This window comes from Pleurodeles waltl, chromosome 11 (genome assembly GCF_031143425.1).
Source record: "Pleurodeles waltl isolate 20211129_DDA chromosome 11, aPleWal1.hap1.20221129, whole genome shotgun sequence".
Lineage (NCBI taxonomy): Eukaryota > Metazoa > Chordata > Amphibia > Caudata > Salamandridae > Pleurodeles > Pleurodeles waltl.
This window is the reverse complement of record NC_090450.1, coordinates 414,892,123-414,906,510: the sequence shown is the minus strand read 5'-3', so window position 1 is coordinate 414,906,510 and position 14,388 is coordinate 414,892,123. Positions and strand designations below refer to the sequence as shown.

General features: G+C 45.2%; 1 protein-coding gene across 2 annotated transcripts in view; it reads left to right on the top strand.

Annotated features, from left to right (window-relative positions):
- MYO7B (myosin VIIB) overlaps positions 1 to 14,388 on the top strand; it is a 1,466,311-nt gene that overhangs the window by 1,086,782 nt on the left and 365,141 nt on the right. For both annotated transcript variants that reach the window (XM_069213753.1, XM_069213751.1), the window contains 2 exons: positions 3,465 to 3,692; positions 4,064 to 4,231. In XM_069213753.1, coding sequence (XP_069069854.1) covers positions 3,465 to 3,692; positions 4,064 to 4,231 — 396 coding nt within the window. The remainder of the gene's footprint in view (positions 1 to 3,464; positions 3,693 to 4,063; positions 4,232 to 14,388) is intronic.

The window sequence follows — 14,388 nt, the reverse complement described above, 5'->3', positions numbered from 1 at the left end:
CCAAGGTCCCCAGAGTGACTCCAAGGGCTAGTTGGCTGGCCTGCTGACTAGAGCCAAAGGAACAGAAGGCTCCAAAAACGTTGAACCCAGCTCCTGGACTCTGCCATCTCTGAGTCTACTCTGCCAAATGGTGCCATCACAATCCTGGACCCTTGGAAGGGGGCCTAGCCCCTGAGGATTCAGCTGAACAAATGTGTCTCCTCTGTTGTGCTGCGCTACCCCGAGCAGAATCGACACATCACTGCTGTTGCATGGATCAGTTCTGAAGTAAAGACCTATATTGCACTGCAGCCCATCACCTCATCCAAACTACTGCTGCTCACTTCAGGCCCTCACATCCCCCGTGGATGGCAGCCTCTATGACTCCAGACTTCACATCGCAAGCCCATTAATGGGATCCTCAATGACAAAGCAGGACCTTGCACCACAACTTCCCCGTATCTCTAAACTCATGCATTTCTCCGGCTGCACAATACATCTTCGATGCCGACTCTCACAACGATCTGCAAACCAGGATTTAAGAAACTTCGTTCACCAGGCCTAACTGGGTCCCTATAGTCATCCTGCGCTCCATCACGGTCAGCACAAACTTGTAACTTTGTCCCAGTCCTGTGCCCCCAGATATCCACAGTTGGCGGTTCATGCTTTTTGGCCCTATTTTTTACTTAAATCTTTAACATTTAATATCTCCAATTCTACTGATTAGATTTTTTTCGTTTTAGTCTTGTTTTATTTATTAACATCTCAATGTTTCTAAAGTGGTGTGGGATCCTTTTGTGGTGTATTTGAACTGTGTTATTCTTTAAAGTGTCCCTCAAATACTTTACACATTGCCCCTGAGTTAAGCCTGACTGCGGTGTGCCAAGCTACCCGAGGGCTGGGCACAAGTTAAGTTAGGGTTTGCTTGTGACTTCACCCTAATAAGGATTGTGGTTCCGGCCTTGAGTACGGTTTCACCCCCTTAACCAGTAACCCAATTCTTACAGTTACTACATAGAAAAGATAAAAGACTTTGAGAAACCAGGTCAAATGTTTGATGTGTTGGAAGGAAGTTAAAGGCAAACAGTGAATTAAATGACAGATGACCCCTGATCCGGGCAAATAGACATAGTTCTGTTGTCCAGGGGATAAGTACCCACTGCTGCTTTTCATAATGGCGTAATGTAGATACCTGGTGATTACACCATCTGTATATGTGGCGTATGACACTGTTTTATGTCACCTGCTTGGATGAGGGTAGGGCAAGTTGTGTTCAAGAACATGTTCCAGTAAGGTAAATCCTACTTTCCACCTAACCTGTTGTGCTGTTTCGCTGTATGATGCACTAAAATAATGTAAATCTGTACAAAGTCTATTCTGTTGATATTCTTTATCAAAAATGTATAATGCATTATTCATGCTTCATGATATTCAGGATACACTATAATTTTAAAGGAAGGGACCTTTAAGGACAGGAGCAGGAAGGGCCAGTAACATAGTATTCGTTGTAAATAATCCTTTGCTTCCTCATCAGTGCAAAATATGTTTCAACAGCAAGGTCCTGCTTGGACTTTATTCTAGTGGCAACTGATTCTCTTTTTTTTAAATAAAATTCAAAGCATGTGACAAAGAACTTGTCACTTCTTTTTCACAATTATCAATTGTTATATCTTTTTTTTATATATTTTTAGGTGAAAGTGTCTTGCGAAACTAGAGCATCACGGTGCAAGTGAAATTTGTATGAATAAATATGTGATATTAAAGACAAATGTGTACACTAGGATCTGATTGGATAGGTAAACATTATTTTTGTTTTTACATAGACTTATCCTAAAGAAAATCACTAACCCTCCCTCAGTGCAGGCTGGTTTGATATCAATGTTTTTTTAGAAAAATCAACAAGTATTGGGACTATGAGATTTTACAATGTTGTTTCATGGCTTTCCTTAGTCTTTATTCAATGTGTTTCAACCCCTGTGGGTTGTCTGAAATTCTGAGGGATCCTTCATTTAGCTGTTGCTATCAGGAAATGGGCTGTAGAAGAAATGTTAGAGCTAGGCCTGTTGTTTAGTGACAAGATTAGGGGAATCATTTTAAGTTCAGAGGACCTGACAAACTTAAGCCCTCATTATGAACATGGTGGTCTGGGCCGCCATGCCGGCGGTGGCGGTAATTACCGCCACCGGCATGGCGGGCCAGAGCACCATATAATGTTCGTGACTGAACTGCCACTTTGGAAACACCGCCACTGCAAGCTTCCGCCATCAGGCAGCCTGGCGCTGGCGGTGTTTCAGATCCGACAGGGCAGCGCTGCAAGCCGTGCTGCCCGTCGGATAATGAGTCAGGTTCCACCAGCCTTTCCCTGGCGGTTTATCCCGCCAGGGAAAGGCTGGCAGAATGGGTGAATGCACTTGGCATGGGCACTGCAAGGCCCCCCATGCACAGCCCCATCACGCAATTCACTGCCCGATTTACGGTCAGTGAAATGCGTGACGGGTGCTGCTGCAGCTGCCACACTGCTACATTGCCGTCGGCTCCATTTGGAGCCGGCGTCAATGTTCAGGCCATGCATCCAGCTGGGCCGGCTGCTGGCCCAGCTGAATGTTTTTTATGTGGCCAGCAGGGGGTTCTGCGTGCTAGTGGTCTTCTGTTGACCATCAGCGCCGACCCCCTTAGTTTACTACTAACCTGGCTACCTCCATGGCAGGAGTTGCTTTGCATTAAAAGGACTGACACAGTTATGCTATGGAAGGTGGTGATGTCGACCTTTAGATAGTTATATCACCTCTGAACAGAGCATGCCAAAATGTTTTTGTTAAAGTCATAGTAGCCCATGTCACTTATACATTTGCAGTTGCCTCTCAGTAGATAGAAGTCATTTTACAGTTTTTTCGGTTTGTACCTGTTGTGCTTTAAATGGTGGTCGTAGGTAGGATTAGCAGCGGTGGACGTGGTATTGAAAGGGCTCCACTTAAGAGTGGCCTAAGGTTTTTAATCAAGGCGATTGGGAGTAGAATAGACAGTGAATTAATTGACTTCATTTTGCCAAATATTTACGGAGGAATTGTAGCCACTCCTCAAAACCCTTCCCGGACTCCCGAACATGGTTTCAGTTTGCCTCAGGAGCCTACTCTAGACTTGCTGAAGCTATTTTAGCTACTTCCTTCTGCCACAGAAATGTATAAGGGCTGTTAGATGAACAAACCACTGAAGTTAAATGCATGGTTTGGCTCTATAGAAACATTTTATCGGGCTCTTGAAATTGGCTGCATTTAAGAAGTGGAAATCTGTCAGAGGAAGAGCATACACACACACATACAAACACAAAATCTATCAAAGTAGAAACATACTTGTATCAAGAAAATGTATTTGGTGCAGTTAAAATATTTATAAGATCATCATGGTCTGCTCTAGCAAAATGGTACTGTCCATTATCAATGTTTGAAATGGTGCTTTCCTCATATACATGACGACTTGTTTGTTAGGTCTGGTCTCTTGGCAACGGACGGGATCATCTGATGGATGCTGTCTCCCAGTGTGAACAGCTGGTAAAAGCACAAGGAGAACAAGAACACCATGCCCCCTGGCGTCTCTACTTTCGTAAGGAGATATTCACACCGTGGCATAACTCCAAGGAAGATGCAAAAAGTACCAATCTAATATATCATCAAATTATACGCGGAATCCGCTTTGGAGAGTATGTCTGTGAAAAAGTAAGAGACCTCTTTCCTTTCAAGGACTTTGAATTCTGAAGCAAACTGGGCTTTATGAGAAGGTGCATATATAGTATAGAAAACAATATTTGTATATTTGGAAATTGGTTGAGCAGAGTCACGCAAATATGCCAAGGCACATCCTTGATGTTGAGTGCTGGATTTGTCACAAGCACAGCCAGGAACAATGGTTCAAGTATGGAGCAATGCCTTGTTTACTTCAAGGGAGGGATGTGATCATCAGAGTAAAAAATATGCAATGTCTTAAAGGGACTATCATGAAAGTATTCTGTAAGAAATAATTAAATCTCTGTATTTTGTTAAAAACATTTTTATTGCATCTTACTTTGTTACAAAATCGTTTATTGCAGGAAGATGATTTGGTGCAGTTGGCTGCAAAGCATCACTATGTTCAGTTCCAGAATTCAAAGTTGCCTCAACATATGCAGCAGGTTATTCAGGAATGCATACCATCAAAAATGGTGTTGACTAAATCAGAAGACCAGTGGGCAAGTTTGATAGCCTCTGCTCTTTCCAAGGTAAGGATCACAGCTGCTGTACACTCATGTAAGTAGTGCATACCCAGCACAATAGGGTGGATGCTACATATTATATATGTTCATGTGCAAGAGAAGGATCTACCTCCTTTTACCATCTTCTTAGGGCTCTTGTTTGCACCGTCATAGGGCTGCTTTACTTGTATCGCTTGGAACTGATATATTTTCCCCAGCTTCAAGCAGGCTGCTGGGGCTAGGTGGCTACTGCCCCAGAGTGAACAGGGAGTTCTAGACTGGCCAACTCTGGCTAGGGCTAACAGGATTTGGGGGATCTGCTTATGCTGCAATGCTGTACGGTAGCAGCTCTGGATTCTGTCAATAGAACTAGTGTCCTGCTCAGCATTAACACACCTTGGGAGGGTAGCAGTGTTACTGAAGCTCCTGGCGATGTAGGGTGACTTGGACATAAATAGAAGAACTGCTAGTTTTTGGTGGCAGGTAGATTTTTGTATCATCATGGAGTTTGCTGGAAATTTCTTGAAGTGAATGCCCTCACACCTTGGGGAGGGAATTCAGGGGTCGACTAGCCTGCTTTTTCTTATCTCTTTTAACAGAGTTTACAATGGGCCTGAGCAGAAGGTTTGCTCTCTCCACCTATTGACTGGCCAGAGGAGAAGACACTTTGGCCTTTATCATAAGCATGCTCCAAAATGCCCAACGTTGTTCTAAAGAAACAAGAGAAACTCAAGGATATTTAAGGGACCAGTTTGAAGTATATTATAATTAACTGGGGTCCCTTATCCTAAAAAATGCAATATAATGTATGCATTGACATACAATGAAGTCTGTGTATGATCTTAAAATCCCTGATCCTGATAATGATCCCGTGTACATTATGGGATCAAAAGGTCGACAGTGTTGTACCCTAACTCATTTAATGATTTGTAATTGGTTCCTTGTATGAGTATGGGCACTGTGTGGATTTGACACATATTATTGTAATGGATTGTGTTGGTTTTCTCACGCCTAAACTCAACTAATGAATTTCTCTATAATATTATGTTCAACATTCATTGTTCACTATGTGTGATCCTGTACATATAGTGGTTGTATTATCAATAACATATGTTTTTGTCTTTTCATTTCATTGTATGTGCTGAAAGAATTTTAACTCATTTCAGTTTCTCTATGTTGTGGTTCCTCTCTCAATTTTTTAAAAAATATTTCATATTAAATAAACATCTTTTATTTTAAGATCATACATAGACTTCTTTGTAGGTCTATGTGTAAATGATATTGCATTTTGTAGAATAAGGGACCCCTGTTCCTTATAATATTTAAAATGCCCAACACCACTGAATTCCTTCTGCAGTGGGCCCAGCATTCTCTGCTTCTGTGATTCTGCTTGGCGGAGCATCACAACTGCATTGACCACTTAAGACTGTTTAACCCCCCTCTATTGACAGGGAATGTCAGAACTGAGACGCATACCAGACATTTAGGGGCATATTTATAATAACATCAGGCAGCGCAACGCAGCAACCTGCCTTGCTGTGCTGGACTGCGTGAAAGGTAAAGGGCACAAATGCTCCATATTCAATATCATACAGTGCTTTCCTGTCATTTCCTTATGCTGGTGCACGTTTTGCTGGCTAGCACCAATGCAGGCACCCTTGCACTATGCACAAACAAAATCCTAAGAGGCATTTCCCTCTTTCTATGTATGGTGCAAAAAATGAGGAGAAAGAAACATATTTCTCCTCGTTACACCTCCCCTGGGAAGGCGTAGCATTCTGACACATTCCCAAGTCTACTAGTATTGTTAAGCCTGTGGATGTTTCAGAATCCATAGGTGGATGTGTGGGAACACCCGCACTCCGCCCATGGAACACCACCCTGGGCCAGGGCAACGCAAAGCAGTGATTTGCGCTGACTTTTGTTACCCCAGATTTATCGGAAGTCATGCAGGGCCACGCAAGGTGGCCTTTTGTGGATTAATAAATCTGACTTTAGTGTTGTGTTGCCCTTGTGCTCCCTTCTGCAATTGGGTTGCCATCAAGTACCAATTCAGCCAGAGGGTTGTTCTCATCAAGCCCCACTTTCTACTTCAAACAAATTTGCCTTGCGACCTTATTTAGATGAACAGGATTGACGGGAGGAACTTGAAGGGCTAGGTAATCATCCTCAGGTTTTGGTATCACAGGAGTGGCAACACTATTAGGGGGAGATCTGGTGGAGGCTACCAGTCTAGCATACTTTCTGGTAATCAAGTCATGGAATGTTGCTGGAGGAGAGATAAATTAAGAAACCCTAGCTGGCTAAGAATTATAAATTCTGATAGTTCAATCTGTCTTCAAGAAATTTGGCACATAACAGGTTTTCAGGTAGGCAGCTATACTTCTGTTCTTTCCCCAGATATCCCTTCAGACTGTGGCTGAGCAAAGGGAGGTTTAGCAACGCTTATCTCAGCCTTAGCCCCTATTATTATTAGGAAGTCTCTTATTGGTTCCCATTATTACCAATTGATGTTTTTTACTTATTGACCATAAATATAAGTCAATCAATCAATCAGGGATTTGTAAAGCGCACTACTCACCCGTGAGAGTCTCAAGGCGCTGAAGAGGGGAGGTGGGAGAAGGCGGTGGGGAGGTGCTGCTACTGCTCGAACAGCCAGGTCTTAAGACGTTTCCTGAAGGCAAGGAGGTCTTTGGTCTGGCACAGGTGGGTGGGAAGAGTGTTCCCCGTTTTGGCGGTGAGGTGCGAGAATGATCTACCGCCGGTTGTAGTTCTGCGGACGTGTGGGACGGTTGTGAGGGCGAGGTCAGCGGAGCGGAGATGCCGGGTCTGGGTGTAGAAGGAGAGTTGTCTGTTGAGGTATTCTGGTCTGGTGTTGGTGCAGTGCTTTGTGAGCGTGGGCGAGGAGTTTGAAGGTGATTCTCTTATTGACTGGGAGCCAGTGCAGGTTTTTCAGGTGGTCTGTAATGTGGCAGTGGCGGGGATGTCCAGGATGAGGTGTGCGGAGGCGTTCTGGATGCATTGCTGCCTCTTCTGGAGTTTGGCCGTGGTTCCTGCGTAGAGGGCATTGCTGTAGTCCAGTTTGTTGCTTACGAGGGCTTGGGTGACTGTTCTTCTGGTTTCGGTGGGTATCCATTTGTAGATCTTTTGGAACATGGAGAAGGTGTTGAAGCAGGAGGAGGAGATGGTGTTGACTTGCTGGGTCATGGATAGTGAGGGGTGCAAGATGAATCCTAGGTTGCGTGCGTGATCGATGGGAGTCAGAGCGGTTCCGAGAGTGGCAGGCCACAAGGAGTCATCCCATGTGGAGGGGGTGGAGCCGAAGATGAGGACTTCTGTCTTGTCGGAATTGAGTTTGAGGCAGTTGCTCTTCATCCATTTGGCAATGGCCTTCATTCCTTCGTGGAGGAAGGTCTTGGTGGAGTCCTTGGTGAGGGAGAGGATCAGCTGGGTGTCGTCAGCATATGAGATGATGTTGAGGTTGGGTGACCGGACAATGTTAGCGAGTGGGCCATGTAGACATTGAAGAGGGTCGGGCTGAGGGACGAACCCTGGGGTACGCCGCAGATTGTTTCGGTGGCCTCCGAGCGGAATGGAGGGAGGCAGACTCTCTGGGTTCTGCCGGTGAGAAAGGAGGTGACCCAGTCCAGGGCTCTGTCACGGATTCCAGCATTGCTGAGGCGTGAGAGTAGGGTGTGGTGGCAGACGGTGTCTAATGCAGCCGAGAGGTCCAGGAGGATGAGGGCTGCGATTTTGTCACTATCCAGTGTGGTTCTGATGTCGTAGGTGGCGACGATGAGGGTGGTTTTGGTGCTGTGGTTGCTGCGGAATCCCGATTGGGAAGGGTCCAGGGTGCGGTTCTCCTCAAGGAAGCGGGTTAGTTGTCTGTTGATGGCCTTCTCGATGACTTTTGGCGAGTAGGGCAGCAGGGAGATAGGCCGGAAGTTCTTGGGGTCCTTTGAGTCCGCCTTGGGTTTTTTGAGGAGGGCATTGATCTTGGCGTGATTCCAGCTCTCCAGGAAGGTGGCGGACTCGAAGGAGCTGTCGATGATCTTCCATAATTGGGGTGCGATGATGGAGCTTGCTTTGTTGAGGATGTGGTGAGGACAGGGGTCAGATGGAGACCCGGAGTGGATGGTGTTCATGATTTCGATGGTGTCGTTGTCATTGACGGGGGTCCAGGAGATCAGGAGGTTGGTCGGAGGTTAATCTGCGGTGTTGGTGGTTGCCGGGGGTCTGGGTGCTGAAGCTGTCGTGGATGTCTGCAATCTTGCAGTGGAAGTAGGAGGCTAGGGAGTCGCAGAGGTCTTGGGATCCTGATCCATCCTGATTACTTTTTATAATAATGACTTTAATAGTACACAAAGTGAAGTTGTGGTGGAGTTAAGAAAGGATTTGGACCAGTTGAAAAGAACACTGGTACTGATTACACATATATATGGGGTGGGGACTTTAATACAAGTAAATGCCAACACATAAATAGCACCATTTGCAGCTACCAAGATTGTTACGGGAAAGAAAAATTGCACTTTCCCCATGATCCATATGGTGAACTATCAAATTAAGTTATGTACCAACTAAATGTGGAGCTGATTGAGCAGGACAGGGAGGAATCTAGCGCTTTGCATCCCACATTTCACGGTAATGACCGTTATTCCATTATCGACCACATAGTAATATCTGTGAACAAATTGAATTGGTTCGGATCTCTCAAGATAGAACAGTCTGCCCTTAGTGATCACTCAGTCCTTATGCTCACTATCCATATTACTAGTAACCAAGCTAAAGGGTACAAATTTGCATCTGCTACTGAAAGCTCAGACAGAAATGGTGGCAGTTTCAAGTGGGCAAGTATAAATAAAATACCAGTAAGTTCCATGGGTGGGTTGACAACCAATGTTCTAGAGCAAATCAGAATTTAACAAAAGCTTTACAAATAGCTCCTATGGATAAAGGTGTGATCAAAGACCTAAGAAGGTTTTATAAGCTATCAGTTATGGCAATGAAAAAAGAACTTCAGGAACAATTTGGAATGTGCTGCAGAAACTGGGGACTCCACCATATTTTGGAAAACTGTTAATGCTCCTTTTCTCACAGGTAATCCCCAGCCAACCGTGGAGGCGCTAGTTGCCCTTCAAGCTTCGATTAGCCACTTTGAAGGGATTTTTAACCAGAATAATATTGATATCTCCTCAAGTTCGGAAAATTCATATTCAACCTCACTGTTCATATGCTTGAAGCTAATAAGCTTAGAAGAAGTTACCATAGCCTTAGAAAATAGTGTCCTCCGGAAGGCACTGAAGCAAGAAGGGGCCCCGGTTGATGGCTTTAAATCTTACATATCTTTATGTTATTTCTCCTCATTACACCTCCCCTTCGGAGGCGTACCATTCTGACACATTCCCAGGTCTACTAGTATTGGTAAATCTGGTATGCCTCAGAATCTAAAGGTGGATGTTTAGGAACACTCACACTCCACCCATGAAACGCCTCTCTGGAGCAGAGTAATGCAAGGCACTGATGTGCGCTGCCTTGCGTTGCTCCAGATTTATCAGTCCATGCAGTGCCACGCAAGGTGGTCTTCCACTGATTAATAAATCTGACTTTAGCGTTGCATCACCCTTGCACCCCCTTATGTGGTGGAAGGACGACGCGATTCAAAGATAAATATGGGCATTAACCTACACCTAACCTAACCTGCACCTGTTGTGGGTGCCCTGCTGGCAACAGCTGTCCAAAAGGACAGCCACCAATTTGGCAGATGCACCACTTTGATCATTTTAGCCCCCACCCTAAGAGTTTAAAAACTTACGTCGCTTGTTAAAAAGATACACATATACTTTGACAGTTGTTCATGTTTGTTAAAAATGTATAAGTTATTCTGGAGTTAAAAAGTTATTCAGAAGTTGTAAATGATTTGAAATTGTTAACGTTACAAAAAGTGTTATAATGTAAAAACTAATAATGTAATAGTATACCTATTTTTTTTATAAAACAAAATTTGTGGTATTTATTTTAATGCTTAGTATTTTTTAAGCCTTGTCAAAAAAATTAGGGTCCTTGATTATTGAAACAAGCTAACTTGGGCTGGGGTGATTTTTTTGGTCCCTTTTCTACTGTATGCATGGCGCACAACATTTTTCTGATGTTAATTGTGGCATCACATTTCACATATAATACTTTTCAAGTGTATCAGCAATTGAAAACTGCCACTATTATGAATGTCAATTGATGTAAACCCCCAAAACTTTGTGTTATTGTAAATGTTTATATCAGAAAATGGGTTGCAGTATACCTCTTTTTATGATTTACGCATTTAAAAAGTTCGAATTGGTCAAATACAGCAGTTTTGAAAGATATTGGTCCAATATGCAAGCACAAATGAGTTAATATCAGAAAGTTGTTCTCATTAATGGCATGTAAAGTCCTGTCTTGTCTATCTGCCCCCTGTCTCTCTTTAACTACTCCTTTTTTCATCCTTTGTTCCTCCCGATAGCCCCTTTTTGCATCTTTTGCTCAACTTACTGCCACATTTTGCATCTTGGTCTCTTCTGTCAGTTTTTGTCCCTCGATTTGCCTTGCCTATTGCATTTTCCCATCTCGCCCCTCTCACTGGTCTTTCCTGCATTCCGCACTGGACTTTCCTGCTCTCCCCATCAGACGTTCCCACGGTTGCTAAGACCAGCACTCTGCCCCAGTGTTCCTCCCACTCTCCCATGCCATACTTAATGGAGGCTGCAGCGGGACCCCATTGAGTAGTTGCCCAGATATCTCTCTTCTGCTTCAGTGTGACCTTGACCTTGCCTTGCCCTTCTCACTCGTGTTGGTGTCTGTCTCCTGTTGTTTTTCCTGTTAGCTGCTTGTTCTGCCCCAGACTTGGTAATTACTCTTTCTTTCTTTATGCTGTCTGTTCTATCTGCCTCCTGTCTCTGTTTAAGTACTCCTTTTTGCATCCTGTGTTCCTTTCAACTGCCTCTTTTTGCATCTTTTGCTGCTCTTACTGTGCGTTTTGCATCTTGGTCTCTTCTGTCAGTTTCTATCCCCAATTTGGTCCCCCAATTGTGTTTTCCTGCCTTGCCACTCCTGGCACACTTTTCCATTCTCCTCGCTGGACTTTCCCATGCTCCCTGACAGACTTTCCCACTCTTGCTGACACCACTCACTGCCCTCAACCGCTCCTCCCACTCTCCAAGGCCCTACTTAATGGAGGCAACGGGCATGCACGCCGAAGGCAAGCCCATATATGCCTGTCCACCCCTGGACTGTGCCACAGCCAGAAATCTTGATCCAGGCATTTCCCGAACCTCAGCGCCGACAAACTCTCCCTGCTCAGCCCTGGATGCCTCTACAAATGCTACTGCTGTGCTACACCTCAGTCCAAGATGGGCCACTTTGCCTGCTTGCATTGCCACCTTCACATGCCTCCCACCACCCAAACACTGCACCCCTCACCAAGTCAGAACTCAAGACCCGCACTCACATAACACCACACACCTACCCCACCCAACAACACTCACTCGAATGCATGCTCCTCACCACATGCTCACTCAGCAAGCACTCCAGTGAGACTTGAGCCCTCATTGACACCAACACACCTGATCCCTCTTCCTCATCGAAGCCCAGCTCAACCCCACTATGGCATCGGACATCGCCTGAGCTATCCTTACTGGATAGAAAATCCTGCACCAGGTCCGATCCCCCATAAACCAGGAAGAGAACTCAGCATCATCCAGAGAGACTTCATCAAGTGTACCTCTTACACTGACCCAGAAACCATTTTTATAGAACACATACAGTTCAAGCTTCAGACAGACAGTAAGACCACTGACAAAGGCGCCCACACTTACTGGCCCCAGAACCTTGCGCCCACTTCAGCAACTGACCTCACCACACCCCTAACCATGGGAACCAAACACTTCATACTCCTGGGTGATCTCAACTTTCATCTCGACAACCCGATGGACTTCAACTCCATGGACTTGCTTGAAAGTCTACGAACATCGACCCAACCCAGCTCATACAAGGCCCTACGCACATGACCGGACACACCCTGGACCCCATATTCACCTCCAGAGACAAGGTTAAAGTCAACCCCATCACTCCACTCACATGGACAGACAACTCCATTGTCCACTTCCACATAACAGGGCCACCATTCAACCCTACGGAAGCTAGCAGCACCTTAAATCCCTTCTGGAACTTAGGGAAGTATGTTGCTGAAATGGAATGGTTCAATGCCCTTTAATTAACTGCCCAGATCACACGAACAACACACGAACAACACAAACAACTTCAACAAATGGATCACCACATGAGCAAATACCCTGGTGTCCCTGAAAAACAGCAGACCCAAAATATACAACAATCAACCACATGGAGGACCACCGAAAGAAACACTTATGAGGCCGCACTTAGACACTAGCACCATTTAATGAAAGAGACCAAGAAAAATGCCCTAACCCTGAGAATCACATCTAGCTCCAACAACTGCAAGGAACGTTTCGGCATTCTTAAGTAATTTACCAACCCAACAGCTGCAACCAATACCATCACCCCACACAAGAATTCTGCAACAACCTCTTCCACTTCTTCAACAGAAGAATCTCCAAGATCCACAGCAGCTTTGAACCCCCAACCACCCCCTTTCAACCTTCCCAGCCGTCAACTAAAGACTACCACTTGACAGCATGGAACCCTCTATCAATCAAGGACATGGCAGCAATAATGAAGACAAACCACTCTGGGGTGCCTACAGACCCTTGCCCCCACCTTATTTACAACCTGGGAAGAGCTACGATCAGTGCTGCACTCACTGCCACCATCAACACCTCCCTCAAGACAGCCACCTTCCCAGATAGCTGGAAACATGCCTAAGTCACCACCTTCCTTAAAAAACCCACAGCTGAACCAAAGTACTCAGCAACTACCAACCCATCTCGCTGCTTCCCTTCACAGCCAAAATCATTGAGAAGATCATCAACACACAACTCTCTGACTACCTAGAATTACACAAACACCTAGATGACTTGCGATCTGGATTCTGAAACAACCACAGCACCGAAACAGCCCTCATCACTGCCACAGACAACATATTCACCATCCTTAAAAAAATGGACAGTCCACCACCCTCATCCTCCTTGACTTCTCCGCCGCTTTCAACACCGTCTCCCACCACACACTCGTTGCCAGACTACACACAGTGGTTATACCAGGACCAGCACTCAAATGGATAGCTTCTTTCCTATCTTTTTAAAATTGTATTGAATTTGTAATGAAGTTCGGTTTTTAAGGGGCAGCCATTTTTACCACACTGTAGAGGCCCACGGAGGTCCGCCATCTTGGGGGGTTGGCGGTCTAGTTGACCGGTTCCCAGGTTCAATAAAACCGGTCCCGGCGTCCGCGCCAAAGGCGCGCCAAAAGCAAGCCCGTCCGTGCCAGGACGGGGCTAGGAGCCACCCCTGCATCAATTAAGTATGGTAAGTCCAGATACCTTTACCTATTCGTCAGGTGCGCTAAAGGACCTTAGGTAAAGGGTAGGAGAGGGCTGCTACATTTGTCCCAGCGATGCAAGGGAGTCTTGGTCCTGCCCTAAATGCGATTGGACTCTGGAAAAGCCTATGGGTCCTGACTCAGATCAGGCAGAACCCTCCAAATATAATGTGAGGATTCAGCTAATAAATTGCCGCTCTCTGCCAGCACACAAACTAGACATAAATCTCTTGCTGAGCGAGGGGGCACCAGATGCCCTCTTTTTGACAGAAACGTGGCTCCATGAGGGTTCAGGGCCGGATTTAGCTCTTGCAGTACCCAAAGGGTATGTGACAGCAAGAACCGATAGAAATAAAGGGAAAGGAGGAGGAATAGCAATTATTTTTAAACAAGATTTTCTTTTTAACTATAGTCCCCTTGACCTCGCAGGGTGTGAGGGAATGATCTTTTCCATTACCTTCAATCCTACATTTACATTTACAGGAGTACTACTCTACCGCCCCCCGGGGACTTATGATGAATTCCTGAACCTATTACCAGAGCGGATGGCAAGTCTCATTTGCAATAGGCCAAATTTTACTTTATTAGGAGATTTTAATATCCAAGTTGATAATTTAGAACTGATGGCAACTAAGCGGTTAGTGAATGATCTGGAAGCTCTGGGATTACACCAATTGATCTGAGGCCCCACACAG